General features: G+C 41.8%; 1 protein-coding gene across 11 annotated transcripts in view; it reads left to right on the top strand.

The window, feature by feature from the left end:
* The window catches only part of LOC141166004 (pendrin-like), a 254407-nt gene extending 249662 nt beyond the window's left edge, over positions 1-4745 (top strand). For all 11 annotated transcript variants that reach the window (XM_073652189.1, XM_073652192.1, XM_073652200.1 and 8 more), the window contains one exon: positions 857-4745. In XM_073652189.1, the coding sequence (XP_073508290.1) occupies positions 857-910 (54 nt within the window). In that variant the 3' untranslated portion in view covers positions 911-4745. The remainder of the gene's footprint in view (positions 1-856) is intronic.
* The last annotated feature ends 18743 nt before the right edge of the window (positions 4746-23488 follow it).

The raw sequence follows: 23488 nt of genomic DNA, 5'->3' as shown, positions 1-23488 counted from the left end.
CATCCACCTATCCTAATTGACAACTCCTCAATGTCCCTCCAACTGCTGAAATCCCACACTCCCCAGCACAACATACAGCTGTCAATCAGGCTGAGTGGGCAGAAATTGAGCACATTTGGATTTATGAGTTCTTTCTCTCTCTGGACCCATAAAATGTTAAGGATTATGCAGCCATGGATTTCCAAAGTAAGAAAACTATCCTCCTCAGGTCTGAGATCCATTTCATATCCTACACAGTGTATATTGTGAAATCTGGTTACAGATCTTGTTTAACAACATAATTGACTTATTTTGTAATTTGTAGAGACAAATAAAAGATAAATTGAGCAATATTCTAGTTATAGCTGCTAAGTTTATAATCGCCAATGGTTAAAAAAGCTCTGGACTAAAACTTTTATCAGTAGAGCTGAGAGCAGACATTTGATGATGATTATTACCTGTGAGTGATTTATTGTTTGAGATTATTTGTTTTGCCGAACAAACAATAAAAGTGACCCATAAATAACTTGTAGTGATTTGTATAAAAGTGATTTTCTGTGACCTAATTATTAATATTGATCAGTGAGGTCCTTATACCCGGGATTTGAGACAATCAGCACAATGAACGGACACTCCTGACAGCAATGCTTCACCTTCATTATTTACATAGGCACATTACCTTGGCTGTACAAGTGTCAGTGCCTGGTATTCCAGCTTTATTATGTATATTAGCAGAGGTTTCCCACTGATCCAAGATCTCTTTAGCTACATTTTTCCTTATGTTTATATCTGTAGTGAACTTAGTATGATATATAATATATATTGTATATGTATACACAAATGTACATTATCTGTTTCTATCCTTCTTACCCCACAGAAATATGATGATACTGAAGACTGCAAAGTCTCTTACCAATACAGAACACAATGAGGTAACAGGGACTTTCACAACCACTCAGGACCAATGTAAACTGAATGCAATAGTGTGGAATTGGTGACGATGTGACTGCTTACCTCACTGGAACATTACAGAAATTGTAACAACAAAGACTCTTCAAGGATGAACATTGTACTCACCGATATGAAGTGAGATACACTAAAGATGAACTTACTGTAAATACCCTTTCATACAGAAGAAAGCGTGGAGTAACTAGTCCATCCATAGAATATAATATTTATTCAAAATATATTTTAAAAATTGGCATACTGTAAATACCCATAGCTTTTCTATGTGTATTTTTGCATCCCATTTAGCAATCTTTGAGCCCAAACACTATTCCTTCACTTTATTTTACTTTGTTTTTTTAAACAAAGAAAAAAAAGAGAAATATAATACAGGTAAGACATAGCAAGTAGTATAGTAACATAAAGACTGTGTTGTGGAAGACGTAGGAGAAAGCAACAGTTTATCTATGGCTATGGCATGTGACAGGTTCCCTTTAAACAGCTTAGTTTCAAAACTCCTAATCCAACATATTATCCTATTCAAACTAAATCTTACTTGTAATCACTTCCAGATGCAAAATGAAAAAGAGCTGAAAGAGTTACACTGTGGTAATTATTTACGTAACAAAGAATCTTATGAGATCAAAGAAATGAAAAAATTAAAACTTGGCTATTGGTTAGCTGGTTCTGCAGTGGTGCTTAATGCAGACCTCTATAACAAACAGGTTTTGTGCATATCGGATGATATTCTTACATATCACAAGTTAACACAGGATCTGATGTCATCCATTAGGGTAACATTAAACTTTTGACATATGGTTGTGACTGTGGTGTTTATATCTATTTGTGGAGCACTCTATAATGGCCATTTTTCATGGCCTACCTAAGATCCATAAGGATGTGTTTCCATCTCCAATGAGACCCATCATCTCAGGCTCAATGAGAGATTCAGTGCCTTGGTTGATGTTTATTTACATCCATTGGTCATTATCATTCCAAGTTATTTAAAGGATGGTTCTGAAGTAGTGAGAAATGTTGATAGTTTCGTATGGTCAGATAATATATAATTTTTTACATATGATTTGGTTAATATATAGGCAACTATTCCTCACCATATGGCACTTACAGCCATTACCCATTATCTTGCGACATATAGGTTATACACCAGAAACTCAACAATTTTTATTGATACATAAATGGTAATCAGTAGGGATGAGCGGACCCGAACTTTAAAGCAGGGCTGTGGAGTCGAAGTCGTGAAGTCGGAGTTGGTGCTCATTTTGGTGTATAAAATGGACCGACTCCGACTCCTAAAATATGTAATAAATTGGGTGCAGTAGATCAATGCAGTTTGTGGGGAATATTTTTTCATAGGAATTTGGGAAAGTTATGAAATGTCCTATAAATGGCTGTTCTATTCCTGATTTAAGGCTACATTCACACACAGCGTTTTTGCTGCGTTTTTTGAGGATACGTTTTTCAGCTGCAAAAGCAGATCAGCTTTTTAAAAAAACGCATCACCTGAAAGGTTTTTGAGCTCATAGATAATGTTTTCAATAGCAAAAGCAGATTAGAAAAACGCTGAACAAACTGACATGCTCATTCTTTGTGAGGATCCGTTTTTGAGCCCAAAAACGGATCCTCACAAAACAATGTGTCTGAATGTCATATTTTGAAAGCCATTGACTTTGCTGGGATGCCCAGAGACACTGCATTTTACTGCAAAAAACGGATCCGCAAAAACGCTGTGTGTGAATAATGGCTGTAGCCAGCGAGGGGCGGGGGTGGCAGCTGCCCCCCCCCTAGAAGCAGGGGCACGCACCTATCAAAACTCACTTGTATGCTGCAGTGCTCCCGTCCTGCACTGGCTCCAGACTGCAGGGGGCAATCTCCCCTCCTCTGTCCTGTCTTCTGCGGTCTTCACCAGAGAGAGGAGGGGGAGGGGTGCCTACCGCGCACAGGATCCGATTCCTGGGCCCCGAGCTGGAGAAAATGAAAGTACTACTGCTCATCTCTGTCACAGGAAGGTAACTAATGCTAATATTGTAGATGATTATTATGTGCTCTCTGTACAATGTGTGTGAACTATATATGCGATATGTGCAATGTACTATTTGCTGTCTGTAGCTGTCATCTGTCTATCACACTCTATCCCTCCATCTATCCCTCCATCTATCCCTTCATCCATCCCTCCATCCATCCCTCTATCCATCCCTCTATCTATCCATCCCTCTATCTATCCATCCCTCTATCTATCTATCTATCTATCCATTCATCTATCCCTCCAGCTATCCATCATTATATTCTATCTAAATATCTTGATTATTGTATCATAAAAATGATTAAATGTCTGATGTTCACATTGTACTACAATAAATTTTTCACTTAAATATAAGCAATACATGTGGGAGTCGGAGTCAGAGTCATGGAGTCGGAGTCTGTGTAAGGGAAATTGAGGAGTCGGAGTCGCAGGTTTGCCTTACCGACTCCACAGCCCTGCTTTAAAGAGAGAGATTTTTTATTTAAGCTATCATCCAACTAGAAGTAGAAATTGTGTCCCCAATTGTTTGACTTTTACCACGTCTTACAGGGAACAATTCAATTCTACTAGGCACATAATTGTAAAATATTTACTCATTTTGAATCAAGATGACATTTTGGAAAAAATCCTTAAAGGGGTTGTCCGGTCAAAACCGATAAGTCTGCAGTCACTCTGTGTGACTGCAGACTTATAAATCCCCCCGGTGCACGCACTGTGCGCTGCAGGGATTTGCTAGTTTCATACACTTGTATGAAGAAAGGCTGCGCTCTCTACTCTAGTCAGACACCCCCACTGGCCATCCGTGTCACTGGTCGGGGAGTGGCCTCGGCTTCATAGAAGTGTATGAAGCGAGGCTGCACCCACTGCCCTGGGGTACGTATAGCTCATACCCTCCATTCCCAGGTCTGAAACCTGTGAATCCCCGAAGCACAGTGCATGCGCTATGGGGATTCATAAGTCTACAGTCACACAGAGTTTGATCGGACAACCCCTTTAAACAGGATTGGATTTGTTGCCAACAAGGGGAGATCTCTGAGGGATATTTAATCACCTATCCTACATGAAAATTATTACCATCATAGAAAAACATGGTTATCCCAAATGAGATTTTTCAAATTTGGAGGAACTACTGTAAATGCACTGTGTTCAGATATACTGTTAAAACTAATACAATAAAAAGCAGGGATTCCAAAGTATTTCAGATTAATTCATTTACTAGTTGTGATACCTCACATATTGTATATGCAATGGTATGCACACAGTGCGGTTTGATGTACATTGGCTGTACTACTAGAAAACTGAGAAATAGAATTAGACGCATATTGCCAATATAAATAAATAATTTATAAATACTTCTGGTACTGAAAAACATTTTTCAGAAAAAACATGCAGGTAGTTTGAATTTATTTACCTATTTTGGCTTTGTTAGGGTTAACAAACCTAAATTGGGAAGAGACTGGAAAAGTTTTACTTAGAGACAAAGCATCGTGGAATATGAAACTTAATATGAGATCGCCACAGGGATTGAACTATCGTAACAATTAAATGTATATTTATTGAAAAGAATTATGACTGTATGTATTTTGAATGTGTTCTAAATCTTTTGTTTCACATATGTTCGTAATTTATTAAGTCATAGATGATGATTTTATAAATGATCTAATGGAATATGTTGTATATATTATGATTAAGAACGCAGGGTCGAAAAGTGTCAACATTTCATTTTATTGTCCTGCCATATTGATAATTTAATGGATTTTAAATAAAGCAGATTATTTTACTGGAGCCTATATTGTTTGCATTAGCCAATGGGCTTGCTGGAGTTCCTGAGCTATATGTGGTGGTGGAGACAGATATTGGTGAGTTTATGTTTATTAATTTTGCTAGTTGCAATTTTTTTTAAACTGTAAGTTTTATTTGAGTTTATATTTAGATTTCAGATACAATAACAAATGATCCCCCGCTGCCGCTCCCCCACACCCACCACCTCCCACAGCCATACCTATAGAGAACGGGGCACAGTTCGGACTATAAGACGCACCCTCCACTTTCCTCCAAAATTTTGGAGGAAAAAAGTGCGTCTTATAGTCTGAAAAATACAGTAAATGATTTTCCCTTGTGAATGGATAAAAAAATCAATCTGTTTGTGACACTCAATTTTACATGAACATATCAACATAATACAACTCATAAACAATACAGTATGAGCAAACCTAATGTGATGGCCTTCTGGTAGGAGCCTGACTGCAGAGCACATAGCTGAGCCACGTCTTTGCTTACAGGTCACGGCTCGCAGTGCTTTACTTCCCAAAATCTGAATGTGTGATTGCATTGGTCACCATCTCACACACGCAAGAAACCTTAAAAAAAAATCTGCTTTCCTGATGGTTTAAGGAACGTCGTGCAAATTGTTCACAGCAATTCTAGTTAAGGCTGTGTGCTCACGATGAGTTTTTGACTCTGTTTTTTTTTGCTGCATAAAAAATGCGGCATCTTACAGTTCCAGCAAAGTGGATGGGATTTATAGAAATCTCACACCCACTGTGCTTTTTTTATGTTTCAATGCACAACTTGTCAATTTCTCCTCCGGGTACACTGAGTTTTACGTGTGAATTTTTCCCATAGACATGCATTAGAGGTAGAAAATCCACAGGTAAAAATGCACATGTGTGAAAAAAACACAAGTGACCTAGTGTAGGTGCAGAAATGCTGCAGAAAATCTGAAACATCAAAAACGCACAAAAAGCTCAGTGTGGAAACACAGACTAAACTCTTTTTTGACAGACATATACCCAGTAGCTTAGCAGAGCTACTGCAGATGAATGCACAGTGCTTTATGTACAAATTACTCTTCTCAGGATGGAAGCCACCAGTGTAAGCGCTATGCTCAGCTTTCTCTGACAGTACCATAGACAATGAATGGAGTAAAGGTTGAGAATGCACAACTCCACTTCATTGAAGACGGGCTTGGTCCTTGGGTTTCAGATTCCCAGAGATCAATAGGTTATTTGCAATATAACTAAATATTTTTTGAATAGACATTTAAGATCTAATGAAAGATATATTTATATTACATCTGTAATATGACCATACTTTTTAGGTATGTTTGCATGAATAAAAATAAACTTGATTTTGAGGTCCATCCTTAATTTGTCTCTCAGCCAAACAAATCCCAAGTTGTTAAACAATTAAGACAAAAAACTCTATATGTTTGACAGATGCAATCACCCATATTAAAACATGTACATATTTATCGTATACTTTTTTACCGTTACATTTATTGTATATTGGATTGCATTGACTCATGCCTGTTTGATGTCATACATTGGCTTTTTGTTAATCACTGTGTCAAAGAAAATATGTGTCATAGAGAATATGAAAATCTCTGCAGCCATGGGTCCCCCTTTCTTTCCCTCCTGCCCTCTGTCATATGCAATCTGAGCTCACACGCTTAGATGTAGGATTGTACAATAGACTAATACAAATAGCAAATGGAATAGTGAACCAGCTTAATAAACATGCAAGAGCTGACAGTCTAGTCTCTTAGATGTGAATTACACAGTTTAACATATGGGCCAAGTGACTGAATGAGGATGTATATTGTGCATAGACAAAGAATACAGATTGGTCAAATAGTTTAGACAGGAAAACGCTTTTTAACTTTTGAGGGGATTAAAGGGAATATATCACACCCTTTACCCTTTATAAATAGCCATTGTCACCCTGCATACACATTCCTTTATCAGAACAGCTTCAGCAGACAGTATGTCTCCGAAAGAAAATATAGAAAATTGGATTTTATACCAATCCAATATGAATGAGACATACATTTTCGGCACCAGGGCTAACAGGGGAACCCCTGCCATTGAGCCATAAATCCACAGTAACCAGATAACTGACAACAGCTATGCCATGTTTCCAACTAAGAAATAAGAACGGGGGCACAATAGTGCTGTTACCCAGGCAAACAAAATTATTAAATGAGAATGTGCTTACCTTGCTTACATGCACAACTCATGTATTAAGCGTGAGAGAGAGCTGCTGGAGACACCAAACCTTGGTTGTTAGCAATGTAGAAGAATGATGAAAGGTGTCAGTAATTCCGTGCTCCTCCGTTAAATTAGATTATACAGGATCCAGTCCTTTTGTGATAGATTTATTCCTTTGACAAGCTAAAAACAAATGTGTTTCGTGGACGTCCCGTCCACTTCTTCAAGTGTATAGCTTAAGAGAGGTTAGCAGCAGGGAACATATATACCATGGTAAGTGCAAAAAAACTGGTGCCAAAATGCCAGCAGCTTTTTTTTTTTTTTTAACAAAACTTTACATATTCCTTAAAACAGTGTGTCTGATAGTGTCATTAGAAGGACACTCATAAAAAAGTAATGAGAGTTGTATAAAATTGAAATAGACTTAAAATATCTTCCACATAAGTTATAAAGAGTAAAAAAAAATATATATATAAAGAGTAAAAACATATATAAAAGAATTTTTCGTATATATATAGTAATTTGAACCTGTCATTCCTTGGAATTATATGTCATATCAAGACAACGTCCATGGTTAGTGCCTCTAGACCACGGAGGTATCTGATAGTTGGTCGACATTATTTAGTCATTTTTTTCATTTTTTAGGAGGGACACAACTGTATGAATGCATTAACAAGGATTAGCATAATTAAAGTGTATGTTCATGGTGTAACCCTGACAAGTTTATGCATATGCTTCCTATCTAGTTCGTGTCCCTATTGTCAGGATGAAATATAAATATGCTTCATGTCACCAATAAAGCCAAAGCAGTGATTAAATTAAATTAACCGCATGAAGAGGAAAGGGTATGATAGTATTTTGTGCTCCTCCTAAGATCTAATTTCACATGGTTTACTATCCCGGATAGTAGGGATAATGAAAATGGGTACTCAATGATCCCGTAAGTCAGTTGGATATACGACGGAATCTCCTCTTGTGCAACGTGTGTTGCAGTACAGTCTGAAATAGTTTTGCTCCATTAGGGCGTGATAACCCAGGAAAATGAAGAATTAAACTGACATGGGCTGCTCTCTTCTATGTTTTTGACGATTGCGGATCGCACTGGCGTGTTGCGGTCCTGAGTGGGAAGAAAGCCTATGACCATACCGGAGCATTGTGGCTTGGTGTGGGAGATCACTTATTGAATGGAATTGACGGATATCTTTTTAAGAGTGCTGGAAGGAAACTAGCTAAAGAGGAATTGGAAGTGGGACCCATGGTGACGGGAGGCGCTGTGATGCAACACCCCAGGAGATGAAAGGGAATGTTGAGCCACCATAATATTGTTAATGTAACAAGTGTTGACAAGGCGATGTACTGCAACATCTTAACAAGTAAAAGGGGATATTGAGCCTTTTTGGTGTTTAAAGAGAGGAACTTTGCTGTGACCAATATTTTAGGTGTTTTTTAGAGAAAAGTCTCTGTGATCTCATTTAACCCTCGTGGTTCAGTGTATCCAATTTGTATATCCAGTACATCTCTTTTCTGTTGAGAGTTTGAATTCTGTTAGGGGTGATATCAGAAATATACTCTATAGGCATGATTTTCAAGCTGCTGAAATCTTTGTTATGTTGATGGGCCATATAACGGGATAGCCCATGTTTGAGGAAACCTGTGAAAATATTGTGTCTATGAGAGTTCATCCTTTTGTGAAAAGGTTGTGTGGTCCTACCTATATATTGTTTACCACAAGGGCACTCTGCTAAATATATAATAAAGTCTGTGTCACAGGACATATTATGATTAATTTTGAACCCTTCCCCAATCGATGATGAGATGAAGGTGTCAGTCCCATGTATGATGTTTCTGCAGCACATACAATTCCTTTTCCCACATTTGGTGATCATTTTTTTCTCTTTATTAGATTTCGTTTCATCTTTTTTCTCCATGTGGGAGGAATGGATTCTGCTGGGAGCTAGAATGTTTCTGAGGGTAGGTGCCCTTCTATAGATAATGGAGGGTTTCTTAGGTAGGATTTCCTTGAGAATGGGATCATTTAGTAAGATGAACCAATTCTTTTGCAGAATTTCTCTAAACAGTTTATGTTGACAGTTATAGGTGGTGATAAATTTCACACTATGTTCAAAATCTGCCTTTTTTTTACTTTGGAACCGGTGAGGAGGGAATCCTGGCTACAGGTGTCTCTTACTTTTTCAAAGGAACCCCTGACTAATTCCCTGGGGTACCCTTGTTCAAGAAATTTCTTTTTCAGAGTACTTGATTGGTCTTTGAAGTCTGATTCTGAGCTACGGTTCCTCCTAATTCTCTGGAATTGGTTATATGGTATATTGCGCAGCCATTTTTTGTAGCGTCCACTGTTGTAGTGGATATAACTGTTAGTGTCTACTTTTTTGAAGAAACTTTTAGTGTGGATGCTTTAATGCTCTACAAACTGTGAGATCTAGAAAGTTAATACTGTCTTCGCTGAGTTCAGAGTTGAAAGTAATGCCCCATCGATTGTTGTTGAGGAACTCTGTGAAGGCTAACAGTTCAATAACGCTCCTATTGTTAAAAAACAATCCCCTTCCCAAAGGGGCCTCCATATATGAACACAAGTTCAAACACCCCCATAAAGATGTTAGCAAAAGTGGCTGCGACCTTTGACCCCATCGCAGTCCCTTTAATTCCCCCTGCTAGGTCTACGTCACCTCCAAGGAGTTCCGATTCCCCTAAAAACCCCAATAAGGCACCGACACCAAACAACACAACGGTTGCCAGTCCCATTATTCTATTTTCTCCTGACCGCAGCCCTGTGGGTCGGAGTTCCTCCAGGACTGCCCAATCCCTAGTGGCCTATCAAACACTAGCAAAAACCAAGAAAAATTTAGAAGAAATCAAACAACAGATTAGTCTCATACAAGAGGAGAGGAGGAAATCCCTCAGCATCATAGGTGAACTTTCACTCAATAAAGGGAATTCACTTAATATGACACCGATGGATATTACTGATTTTCTGAATTTTTCCATACACTGTACTCCTGATGCATCCACTTCTGCACCAATGTGGAGGTAGAGACACCACTGCAGGTTCCTATTAACACTACCAAGCTAATCGATAACACTCAGAAAAATTGCACCACATGTGTAACTAATTTTTTACCCCGGGTCCTGGTCCCCGGACACGAAACACTAGATTATTATTTCAAGAGACTAGGGAAAAGGAAAAACACAAAAGAGGGAGTAGAGGAAGAGGCAAACAAAAGAAGACTCGTAGAGAAATAGAGCCTCGCATAACAGTTAAATCCAATATATATAACCTGTCGTCCATTACACTTAGTGAACATGATACTGCCTTACTATCCAATGGATTATCTTTTTGCCCCACTTACAAGAACAAAGATTTCGAAATTTTTTTAGATCTACAAGCCTTTGTGAGAAAACTCACCCTGAAAAGGCACTTAGCCAACAAGCCCACAACTGACACCGCACACACAGACATAAATCCGGTCTGTGGAGACACACTGCACACTCATTTAAAAAGCAAATCCAAGTTTTATCCTGTAGAGAGCCAAAGCCACCAAATTGATACTTTTAATGAGGTCATCATGCATGACTTCAAAAAGCTAACAGAAACCCCAATACTCTGGAAAAATAGAAACCTCACCAACGGAGAAAGAAAAGCCCTTCTAAACCTTCAGGGTAAGAAAAACATAGTAGTTAGATCAGCTGACAAGGGGGGAGGAATTGTGATACAAAATTACAATGATTACATAGAGGAAGCAAATAGAATTCTGACTGACAGGACATATTATAGAGAAATCTATCACAACCCCTTAGAACAAATCCAAGTGACATATGTCAAACTCATTAGAAAGGGCTTCGACGAAGGGGTCCTAAATGAAAATGAGAAAAAAATTTTGCTAATAAAAACCCAGGCATGCCCTTCTATTATCACTTAGCAAAAATACATAAGAATATTGACAGACCCCCGGGGAGACCGATCATATCGGGTATAGGCTCTCTGACCAGCAATTTAGCAGAATATATTGACATTCTCCTGCAGCCCCATGTTAAAAATTTAAGGAGTTATCTTTGTGATTCGAGTCATCTCATAAAACTCACCAAAAACATAAGATGGGAAGATATATATATTTTTTTGTCCTTAGATGTCACATCATTATACACAAACATCGACTGGGAAATTGGTCTCCTATGCATAGAGTACATAATCACGGAAGATGCTCGTTTATCCCCCGCCCACAAATCATTCATACATGCGGGGTTATCATTCATTCTAAGTAATAATTTTTTCACCTTCCTCCATCACACATACCACCAAATTAAAGGGACTGCGATGGGATCAAAGGTTGCACCCACTTTTGCTAACCACTTTATGGGGGTGTTTGAACTTGTGTTCATATATGGAGGCCCCTTTTGGAAGGGAATTGTTTTTTATCAAAGGTACATTGACGATTTGATTTTTATTATCAATAGGAGCGTTATAGAACCGTTAGCCTTCACAGAGTTCCTCAACAACAATCGATGGGGCATTACTTTCAACTCTGAACTCGGCGAAGACAGTATTAACTTTCTATATCTCACACTGTTTGTAGAGCATCAAAACATCCACACTAAAACTTTCTTCAAAAAAGTAGACACTAACAGTTATATCCACTACAACAGTGGACACTACAATAAATGGCTGCGCAATATACCATATAACCAATTCCAGAGAATTAGGAGGAACTGTAGCTCAGAATCAGACTTCAAAGACCAGTCAAGTACTCTGAAAAAGAAATTTCTTGATCAAGGGTACCCCAGGGAATTAGTCAGGGGTTCCTTTGAAAAAGTAAGAGACACCTGTAGCCAGGATTCCCTCCTCACCAGTTCCAAAGTAAAAAAGGCAGATTTTGAACATAGTGTGAAGTTTATCACCACCTATAACTGTCAACATAAACTGTTTAGAGAAATTCGGCAAAAGAATTGGTTCATCTTACTAAATGATCCCATTCTCAGGGAAATCCTACCTAAGAAACCCTCCATTATCTATAGAAGGGCACCTACCCTCAGAAACATTCTAGCTCCCAGCAGAATCCATTCCTCCCACATGGAGAAAAAAGATGAAAAGAAATCTAATAAAGAGAAAAAAATGATCACCAAATGTGGGAAAAGGAATTGTATGTGCTGCAGAAACATCATACATGGGACTGACACCTTCGTCTCATCATCGACTGGGGAAGGGTTCAAAATTAATCATAATATGTCCTGTGACACAGACTTTATTATATATTTAGTTGAGTGCCCTTGTGGTAAGCAATATATAGGTAGGACTGTAAAGGACATATTGATACTCATGCTAGAGCAACTGCATTTTGTCTGTCATGTTATTATCACTCCTTGCATAACATACATTCTTTCTTTCTCTTCCCATGCAACTTTCCCACACTAACCTTTTTCTCACAAGAACATTTTGTCAGACACCCGCTCCTGTTATCTAACTAGTCTAGGCCAGGATTGACCTTGTAAATTTCCACCATGCACCGAACTAACGATAATATGACCATATGTGTATTTCCGTAATAATTGTACTAACATTGGTTCAAGACTGTAGTATGGCTGTAGATGATTGGACATTAATAAGCTCAAAACAATATAAAATGCTAAGCAAAATAAACGGGATCAGAGATTCTTTGAATCCTCCCATACAGAGCATTGCCTCTGTTTGGTTTTCTGTGGATTGCGCAATCAACATAAGAATTTGACACTCACTTGGTCAACCGTGAAGGGTTATTGCCCTCCCTTAACAGCTGGTGCCGTGACTCGGATCCCTAACCAGGGACACCCCACCACCTCTGGATGTCCACAAAGAGAGACTTGCTTTCAGCCTCCCCCACTGGAATTGGGACTGATCATCCCCCACAAAAAGCCACGGTAAGTGCACAAGTTCTTTGCTAGTGTTACTGACCATTTGGCGTGGTTTCCACGTGGTGTGTGGTTGTTTGCAGTATCTCCGGACATCTTGGTTGGATATAGTCAAAGGTGAGACTATAAGGGGTGTAGTCCCATTAGGGGTCTGATATTATTTACTTTCAAAACAGTATCACCTCGGATTGACAAGTGAATATTGTGTGAATCTTTCTCAACTTCTGACAAAGATCCTTAGGAGACTGAACACTGTTAGTTTCAGTCGCGGCATGTGATTGAAGATTGGGTAGGGCACGCACGTAGATATACATATATCGAGTGTCCGGAGGGTTTCAAAAGTGCTCCCTCCTCCTTTCATCAGCTGTGAAAGACTTTCCCGACGGGAGGGGTGAAAAAAAGGAAAAAAAGTCAGTGGAACAGCTGGGAGGTCCGGCCGGACTCTGCTGTGCACAAAAATTAAGGATCTTTGTTGGTTGAGATTGGGAGGCGGCAGTAGTGATTAATCAATGTTTCCGTGGAGCAGAAAGAATTAGTCTCCCCTGTGAGAGAGAGAGAGGATGTGTGTGAGAGAGACAGGAGGTGAGAGAGAGAGACAGGAGGTGAGAGGGATAGAGAGACAGGAGGTGAGAGAGAGAGACAGGAGGTGAGAGACAGGAGGTGAGAAAGAGAGACAGGAGGTGAGAGAGAGAGACAGGAGGTGAGAGAGAGGAGGTGAGAGAGAGAGACAGGAGGTGAGAGAGAGAGAGACAGGAGGTGAGAGAGAGAGAGACAGGAGGTGAGAGAGAGAGACAGGAAGTGAGAGAGAGAGAGACAGGAGGTGAGAGAGAGAGACAGGAGGTGAGAGAGAGAGACAGGAGGTGAGAGAGAGAGACAGGAGGTGAGAGAGAGACAGGAGGGAGAGGATGTGATGAACATCATGATCGGTCAAGAGGGGAAAAGATCATTTAAGAATGCACCAAAAGTGTTTAAGGTGTTAAATTTTCCTGTGAGAGGGAGACCTCAGCCTGCCATCCGCCGTCTCGCTCGCAGAGGAGGAGACGAAGTCTGGTTGTTTTAATTATTTTTATGTAAAGAAGGGAGAATTATCTAGCACTGTAACATCAGTGTCTGACTGTTTTGTGCTACAAAATGCAGCTGATGTGAAAAAATGCTGCGCTGGGTTTATTGAAAGAAGGGAAAAGTTATGTACAGAAACTTAAACAGTTAACTAAAACATGCAAGCTACCAGATAAGGGCCGATTAATTATGAAGAAGAAAAAGGGCAAGTTAGAAGATAAAGGATTGTTACAAATAGCTTTGGCTTGGTACGGAACAGCAGAGAATTTGCAGTACAGTGCCTTGTCAACACTTGTTAAATTAACAATATTATGGTGGCTCAACATTCCCTTTCATCTCCTGGGGTGTTGCATCACAGCGCCTCCCGTCACCATGGGTCCCACTTCCAATTCCTCTTTATCTAGCTTCCTTCCAGCACTCTTAAAAAGATATCCGTCAATTCCATTCAATAAGTGATCTCCCACACCTAGCCACAATGCTCCGGTGTGGTCATAGGCTTTCTTCCCACTCAGGACCGCAACACGCCAGAGCGATCCGCAATCATCAAAAACATAGAAGAGAGCAGCCCATGTCAGTTTAATTCTTCATTTTCCCGGGTTATCACCCCCTAATGGAGCAAAACTATTTCAGACTGTACTGCAACACACGTTGCACAAGAGGAGATTCCGTAGTATATTCAACTGACTTACGGGATCATTGAGTACCCATTTTCATTATCCCTACTATCCGGGATAGTAAACCATGTGAAATTAGATCTTAGGAGGAGCACAAAATACTATCATACCCTTTCCTCTTGATGTGGTTAATTTAATTTAATCACTGCTTTCTGTTGAGCAAACTGTTACGCACACGCCCGGGCAGACTGGCGTGAGCGTGATTAGTGATCTCACTGTACCATGAACCGAGGAGTGCCTGGAGGGGCGTAACTAAGTATCAACCCGGTCCGACCAAGGTCGCACGGCGGCTCAGTCGACTCCGTGAACCAGGGAGGAACCGAGCAGAGGGACCAGGTGCTACTCCAGGTCAGACCCCGGTCACAGCTGTTGACCCACACAGGGGAATGCTGGAACAGGCAGGATAGCTGGTATGCAGACAGGTGGGTACTGGCAGGCACGGCTGGTATGACGGCAGGTGGGTACTTAGCAGGCACGGCTGGTATGTAGGCAGGCGGGTGCTGACAGGCACGGCTGGAATGCAGAAAGGCAGATACTGGCAGGTATGAAGGCAGGCTGCATAGGGACCAGTACAGACTGGGATACAGGAACAGAGCCGCAGGTGCGGTGGACTAGCAGAGCAAAACCGCAGGAGCAGTGAACAAGCAGAGTGGAGCAAAACCGCAGGTGCAGTGAACAAGCAGAGCGGAGCAAAACCGCAGGAGCGGTGAACAAGCAGAGCAAAGCAAAACTGCAGGGGCGGTGAGCAAGCAGAGCGGAGCAAAACCGCCGGAGCGGTGAACAAGTGGAGCAGAACAGAACCGCAGGTGCGGTAAACAAGCGGAGCAGAGCGGAACCACCGGAGCGGTGAACAAGCAGAGCAGAACAGAGCAGAAAGTGAAGGCAGACAGGACAGGGCTCTGTTCACATGGAACAGACTGGAAAATACAGGAAGATGGTTAGAACACAGAAGGTAGATACGGAGGCTGGGAAAGGGGACAAGCAGAACCAGATACACACAAGGTACTTACAATGAAGTAGCGAGTGGACACAAAACTCACAAACAGAAGTACAGAGACAACGAGTTGGAGTTAGGTGCAGGTTCAGACACTGCAGGAAAAGGGAAGGTATGGACATAGAGAGAAACAAGTAACGGGCTAGGACACTGTTCACACAGGAACTGAACCGGGAACAAGATACAGGAACGAGCCTGGAAACTCAGCCCCCAGGGTGGCGGAAACAGACTAGAAGTCAGAGATACAGGTAGCGGCCCTGGGTACTCAGCCCCCAGGGTGGCGGAAACACTAAAAGTCAGAGGTACAGGTAGCAGCCCTGGGTACTCAGCCCCCAGGGTGGCAGAACAGACTAGATACAGGACAGGACCTGGCAATTCAGTTGCAAAAGACAAACTGAGTGAAAGTGTTGCTCAGGCACCTCCTACTGGGTGGAGGGGGTTACAGTATCCAGTGACTCACAGCAATAGGCTGGGGACGCATTAGGACTGTGCACACAGTAGCTATAAGAAACAAGCAGAAAGCTGCGCCGACACCCTAAGCAATCAGACAAGAGACATAGACAGAGCAGGTACTGGAGCAAAGAGTGCAGCATGGACTGACAGGTAAGATTGCGGTCTTGCATGGTGGGAGGTGGTGCACCATGCAAGCACGCCGCTAGGGATGTTACACTTTGGCTTTATTAGTGACATGAAGCATATTTATATTTCATCCTGACAATAGGGACACGGACAAGATAGGAAGCATATGCATAAACTGGTAAGGGTTACACCATGAACATACACTTTAATTATGTTAATCCTTGTTAATGCGTTCATACAGTTGTATCCCTCCTAAAAACTGAAAAAAATTACTAAATAATGTCGACAAACTATCAGATACCTCCGTGGTCTAGAGGCACTAACCATGGACGTTGTCTTGATATGGCATATAATTCCAAGGAACGACGGGTTTGAATCTCTATATATATACGAAAAACTCTTTCATATATTTTTTTACTCTTTATACATTTATATATATATATATATATATATATATATATACAGTACAGACCAAAAGTTTTGACACACCTTCTCATTTAAAGATTTTTCTGTATTTTCTTGACTATGAAAATTGTACATTTACACTGAAGGCATCAAGACTACGAATTAACACATGTGGAATTATATACTTAACAAAAAAGTGTGAAACAACTGAAAATATGTCTTATATTCTAGGTTCTTCAAAGTAGCCTCCTTTTGCTTTGATGACTGCTTTGCACACTCTTGATGAGCTTCAAGAGGTAGTCACTGAAAATGGTCTTCCAACAATCTTGAAGGCGTTCCCAGAGATGCTTAGCACTTGTTGGCCATTTTGTCTTCACTCTGCCGTCCAGCTCACCCCAAACCATCTCGATTGGGTTCAGGTCTGGTTACTGTGGAGTCCAAGTCATCTGGCGTAGCTCCCCATCACTCTCCTTCTTGGTCAAATAGCCCTTACACAGCCTGGAGGTGTGTTTGGGGTCATTGTCCTGTTGAAAAATAAATGATGGTCCAACTAAACGCAAACTGGATGGAATAGCATGCCGCTGCAAGATGCTGTGGTAGTCATGCTGGTTCAGAATGCCTTCAATTTTGAATAAATCCCCAACAGTGTCACCAGCAAAGCACCCACACACCATCACACCTCCTCCTCCATGCTTCACGATGGGAACCAGGCATGTAGAGTCCATCAGTTCACCTTTTCTGCGTCGCACAAAGACACGGTGGTTGGAACCAAAGATCTCAAATTTGGACTCATCAGACCAAAGCACAGATTTCCACTGGTCTAATGTCCAGTCCTTGTGTTCTTTAGCCCAAACAAGTCTCTTCTGCTTGTTGCCTGTCCTTAGCAGTGGTTTCCTAGCAGCTATTTTACCCTGAAGGCCTGCTGCACAAAGTCTCCTCTTAACAGTTGTTGTAGAGATGTTTCTGCTGCTAGAACTCTGTGTGGCATTGACCTGGTCTCTAATCTGAGCTGCTGTTAACCTGCGATTTCTGAGGCTGGTGACTCGAATAAACTTATCCTCAGAAGCAGAGGTGACTCTTGGTCTTCCTTTCCTGGGGCGGTCCTCATGTGAGCCAGTTTCTTTGTAGCGCTTGATGGTTTTTGCAACTGCACTTGGGGACACGTTCAAAGTTTGCCCAATTTTTCGGACTGACTGACCTTCATTTCTTAAAGTAATGATGGCCACTCGTTCTTTACTTAGCTGCTTTTTTCTAGCCATAATACAAATTCTAACAGTCTATTCAGTAGGACTATCAGCTGTGTATCCACCAGACTTCTGCACAACACAACTGATAGTACCAACCCCATTTATAAGGCAAGAAATCCCACTTATTAAATCTGACAGGGCACACCTGTGAAGTGAAAACCATTTCCGGTGACTACCTCTTGAAGCTCATCAAGAGAATGCCAAGAGTGTGCAAAGCAGTCATCAAAGCAAAATGTGGCTACTTTGAAGAACTTAGAATATAAGACATATTTTCAGTTGTTTCACACTTTTTTGTTAAGTACAGTACAGACCAAAAGTTTGGGCACACCTTCTCATATAAAGATTTTTCTGTATTTTCATGACTTTGAAAATTGTACATTCACACTGAAGTCATCAAAACTATGAATTAACACATGTGGAATTATATATTTAACAAAAAAGTGTAAAACAACTGAAAATATGTCTTATATTCTAGGTTCTTCAAAGTAGCCACCTTTTGCTTTGATGACTGCTTTGCACACTCTTGGCATTCTCTTGATGAGCTTTTTCAATTTTATACAACTCTCATTACTTTTTTATGAGTGTCCTTCTAATGAAACTATCAGACACACTGTTTTAAGGAATATGTTTAAAAAAAAAAGAAGCTGCTGGCATTTTGGCGCCAACCTGGCTCATGTGAGGTCATCACGGGGAGGGTGTGTGCGTGGGACTCAGCGGCTGATAAAAGATCAAGCCAAATTATGATCTGGGTTCCTGCAGAAAGATACATTTTGGTGCATGCATGATTCCCGTCCACTGGACGTTCTTCAAATGAAGTGCTCTCCTTCGCTAGGCCAAATCATATCTGTGATCAGTGTAGTAAGTTTCTTTTGTTTTATCCCTTTTATTTTATGTAACTGTATATGCTGAATGGTTTTGTCCCCTTTAATGAAAAATATACAAAAGATTTTACAAACACTGCCTCCCTCTGGATTAAATATAAAATGTAATAGTTCTGTTCCTTTTGTGCTGTACACTGAGCCCCAAAGCCATTCGCTACCAGAACCAGAATCAGGCCACCAGTCAGCCTGATTAAAACATGACTGGTGGTGGCAGTTAATAATCTGTCTGGGGTTATAGTGGAGTTAGGAGTGATCATACGGCGGTATATACACATATTCAATGCATTGGAATCATGAAGTGTATATGCCTTACGCTCATTGTTAGTTTCCCAATAAATTACCCGTTACTGCGAACAGCCTGTGGCCTTCTCCGTTGTTCGTCGGCCAATCGCGTAATTGTCTGGAAGATAGTGAGCAGCAGAGAGCTGTTCGCTCCAAAGATCACAGTTGGTGGTTCTGCATGACTCCCAGCCTGTGACATTGGTGAACAAATCCTTGACACACTGGCTTCTATGTTCAGAAAAAATATATACATACTAGCTTACTGTATATACATATTTCTTGTACAGCAAGGTACAATATTGTATTGAATTGGTATCATGGCTAATTGTATAACGTGACGAGATTCATGACTTAGGGTGGACGCATCTGTATTTCTGATGAATAGTTGTCTAGTTACATCCGTACTGAAATCTATAAAAATGAACCATCCACGTTTCTAAGCAAACACATCATAGTTCTGAATACCTGCATGCTTTATGCTTATCAGGCCTTGTTTCCATCTGTATTGGAACTTCTGTCACAGATTCTGTCTATTTGATGGGAAGAAAATCACAGCATGCAACACTATTTTCCCTGTCAAGCAGAGGGACTTTGCTTAAAGATCCTAACATGAGAAGCATGACTTAGGACCATACATAAATGCAAAAGTGAACAACGTTATTGAAATATAGATAAAAACATGTATAAAAATACAGTTCAAGAAATTAATTCATGGTTAAGAACCAGACAAAAGGAAAAATGGGCAGGGCAGTTAATAGCCCCAAGGAATGGCACAATGCAGATGGGCATGCATGCAGAAAACATGAGTAGATGAATGAAGTATATATAAATAAAAAGAAGGTGCAATAATCAAAGGTGAATGATACCAGTAATAATAATAAAGTACAAGTATGTACAGTATATAGTTGTGCCAGTTATAATTTAATGAGCATACATAAAGATAGCATCTACCCCAAAATGGTACCAGTAAAAAAGTCAGCTCAGGGGGGAAAAAAAAGCCCTCACAGCCTACTATCCCAAAAAATGAAAATAATGTTAAGAATCCTGGGAAATGGAGACAAAAGCAAAATCTTTTTTTTTACAAATTTCAGAATTTTTTTTCACCACTTAAATACATTTTTTTATACATGTTTGGTATCTGCGTACTCTTACTGACATAGAGAATAGGACAATTTTACCATATAGTAAACATAGTAAATAAAAAAAACCTCAAAAAACTATTGTGAAATAGCCCTTTTTTTGAAATTTCAATGCACTTTGAATATTTTTCCCCATTTTCCAGTACACTATGTGTAGAATGAATGGTGTCATTCAAAAATACAACTCATCCCACAAAAAAATAAGCCCTCATATGGCTATATTGACGGAAAAATGGAGAGTCAGACCATGCAGTCAGTGTGAACTGGGATGTGAAGGAGGCAGGTGATGAGGCTTCTGTACTTTGGGAAACATTATTTAGCAGAAAATGTATTGCAGATTTATAATGAATTTGATGGCGACAAAAGTAAAGAAGCTGCATTCTGCAGTTTTAACCCTTTGTCTCAAATTCTCATTTGCACATGGAAACACGAGAAGCAATGGGATGAAACTGAAAGGGAGAAGAAACAGATTATACATTAGAAAAAAAAAATTTTGACAGTGAGGGTGATCAATGAGTGGAACAGGCTTTCACGAGAGGTGGTGAGTTCTCCTACAATGGAAGTCTTCAAACAGGACAGGACATTTGTCTGAGATGATTTAGTCAATCCTGTATTGAGCAGGGGGTTGGACACGATGACCCTGGAGGTCCCTTTCAACTCTTACATTCGATGATTCTATGAAATAGAATAGTATATACAGGTCAGCAAAACAAGTCAATCATGGTTCTATGCTTCTTCTCAGTAGAGTAGAATCAGTGTTGTTGTTTCACACAGGTGTAGATTTGAAAAGCTCCACTAGATGGCAGTATGTGATCATATGTAACGGGTCTGGAAGGCGGAACCTCTGAGCAACTATACAAGGGGGCGGTCCTTGTAAGGAAGCGGGTGGCTCCCAGGGAAGACGGGCAGGTAGTCACGGCAAGTGAAAGGGACAGTCTCTGAGAAGAAGGATGGGTACTCACGGCAAGTGACAGGGACAGTCTCTGGGTAGAAGGACGGGTTCTCACGGCAAGTAACAGGGACAGTCTCTGGGTAGAAGGACAGCAGGCAGGTGGCTGGTGAGCGCTCCCAGGTGAGCGGGCGAGAGTCTTTGGACAGGCAGGTGGTCACGGCAAGTGACGGCAGAGCCTCCAGGTAGGCTAGCAGACAGGTAGCAGGTGAGCGCTCCCAGGTGAGCAGGCAAGAGTCTCTGGACAGGCAGGTGGTCAAGGCCAGTGACGGCAGAGCCTCCAGGTAGGCTAGCAGACAGGTAGCAGGTGAGCGCTCCCAGGTGAGCAGGCAAGAGTCTCTGGACAGGCAGGTGGTCACGGCAAGTGACGGCGGAGCCTCCAGGTAGGCTAGCAGACAGGTAGCAGGTGAGCGCTCCCAGGTGAGCAGGCAAGAGTCTCTGGACAGGCAGGTGGTCACGGCAAGTGACGGCGGAGCCTCCAGGTAGGCTAGCAGACAGGTAGCAGGTGAGCGCTCCCAGGTGAGCAGGCAAGAGTCTCTGGGTAGGCAGGTGGTCACGGCAAGTGACGGCGGAGCCTCCAGGTAGGCTAGCAGACAGGTAGCAGGCGAGCGCTCCCAGGTGAGCGGGCAGGCTGGTCCATAGACAGACTGACAGGTGTCGGAAGGCAGACCGTCGGACCGCAGGCTTGCAAGCAGGTAAACGGATATCAGGCAGGTATCAAGCAGGAATCTGGCAGGTGACTGACAGGTAACTGGTAATGGGACCTGAGGGCTGAAGCAGAGTGAAGGCTTTGCAACAACATTGCTCGGGCACCTCCATTTTGGAGGAGGTGCCTTATATATGGTGAGGTCCTCCGGCCATTGGCCTGGGACTCCTTAGGACGGCGCGCGCGGCCCCTTTAAGAGAGGGGGAGCGCGCGCGCGCACGCCCTAAGCACAGTGGCCGGGAAGCAGCGCGCGCTGCCAGCAGAGCGGGAGGAGGACGCTGGGCACGGAGTGGAGATGTGAGGGGAACAGCGTCCCTGCCTAGCAGGAGGCAGGGACGCCGACGCTACATCATATATATGTGGCCTTTTAAAGCACCACTCCATCATTTTTGTTATTGCAGCGCTGGAGTGATGATACTAATCTAAGGTCCCTGCCCCTAGTCTTATACTAACCAGCCACCGTCTTCAGCACTTCCCGGCAACGCCCCAGTCCCATGCTGCCATTTTATGACTGCAACTTCTGACTGACTGAAGACTTGCATTGAAAAGTGACCTCCAGCAAACACTGAACCAATCTGGGAGGACACAACCGGCTGAAGAACGACTGGACCGATGCAGATAAAAGATGAAGACAGGTAAGTATAAGGCCACATTCACAAGTTCAGTATTTGGCCAGTATTTTACATCAGTATTTGTAAGCCAAAACCAGGAGTGGGTGAAAAATACAGAAGTGGTGATGTGTTTCTATTGTACTTTTCCTCTCACTGTTCCACTCCTGGTTTTGGCTGACAAATACTGATGTAAAATACTGATAGTGTGAACATGGCCTTGGACTAAGTGCAGAGACCTTAAATTGGTAGCAGCACTGCACTAAAAAAGAATGCTGACGTGGTGCTTTAATAAAAAAATATACTCTGTCTTCTTATAAATTAATAGATATATGTCCCAATTTGAAGAGATGGAGGAGCCACATAGAAAGTCAGTGAGAGAGAATAGGGCCGCAAACCAGCAGGTGCTCATTGGAGGTTGAGCACCTGAATCTCAAACATTGTGTCACTGCACCAGAAGTTCCCAGCATTTCTCAGGAGTACCAAATCCTCAAGCGAATGGGACAAGGCTCCACCGTCGGCATCCTCCCTCTTCCAGCAAAGGACATAGGATGGGAATGAGCACCAAATCCCCCCCGACACTCCGGCTCTCCAGCACAAGCGCATGATTAGGCCTACTTCAGCAGGCGCCCTTCAAAATGTCACTGTGGCCACCTCCAAAAGAAGATCTGGAACACCGAAAGCCAGCAAGGGCCTTGGCAGCAGACGTCCTTTCCCTGGCCAGCAGATTACCTTGATGACATGTCGGGGTGTTTTAGCACTCCAAAACAGGCTGTTCTCTATGTGGTCGGCCTAGGTCCAACTCACCCTGAGTGTAGTGTGAGTGTAGTAGCAGGCCGGATCCCACAGGCTCAGGAGGAACTCCGCTGAAAATCTAAGGCAGCGCAGAGGTTTTTAGGAGAGGATGGAGGAGTATTAGCTTAGATTAGGGTGAGAAGGTGAGGAACTCCTTCATGCATGCGTCTGGTCTGCTCAGGTCGCAGGGTGATGTTTTTGTGAGGAGAGGATGGCACTCTGTCCCCCTTAGGGGAGAACCACCACTGTAATCCACCTCTTTCTTTGCTTTTTTCTGCACAAAGCACTTTAGGGTATAGAGGAGCTCCAATCAAA

This window comes from Phyllobates terribilis, unplaced genomic scaffold (genome assembly GCF_046119375.1).
Source record: "Phyllobates terribilis strain yellow unplaced genomic scaffold, ASM4611937v1 Scaffold_11__3_contigs__length_659146591, whole genome shotgun sequence".
In the NCBI taxonomy this organism is placed as follows: Eukaryota; Metazoa; Chordata; class Amphibia; order Anura; family Dendrobatidae; genus Phyllobates; species Phyllobates terribilis.
This window is presented reverse-complemented; position numbering and strand designations above follow the sequence as displayed.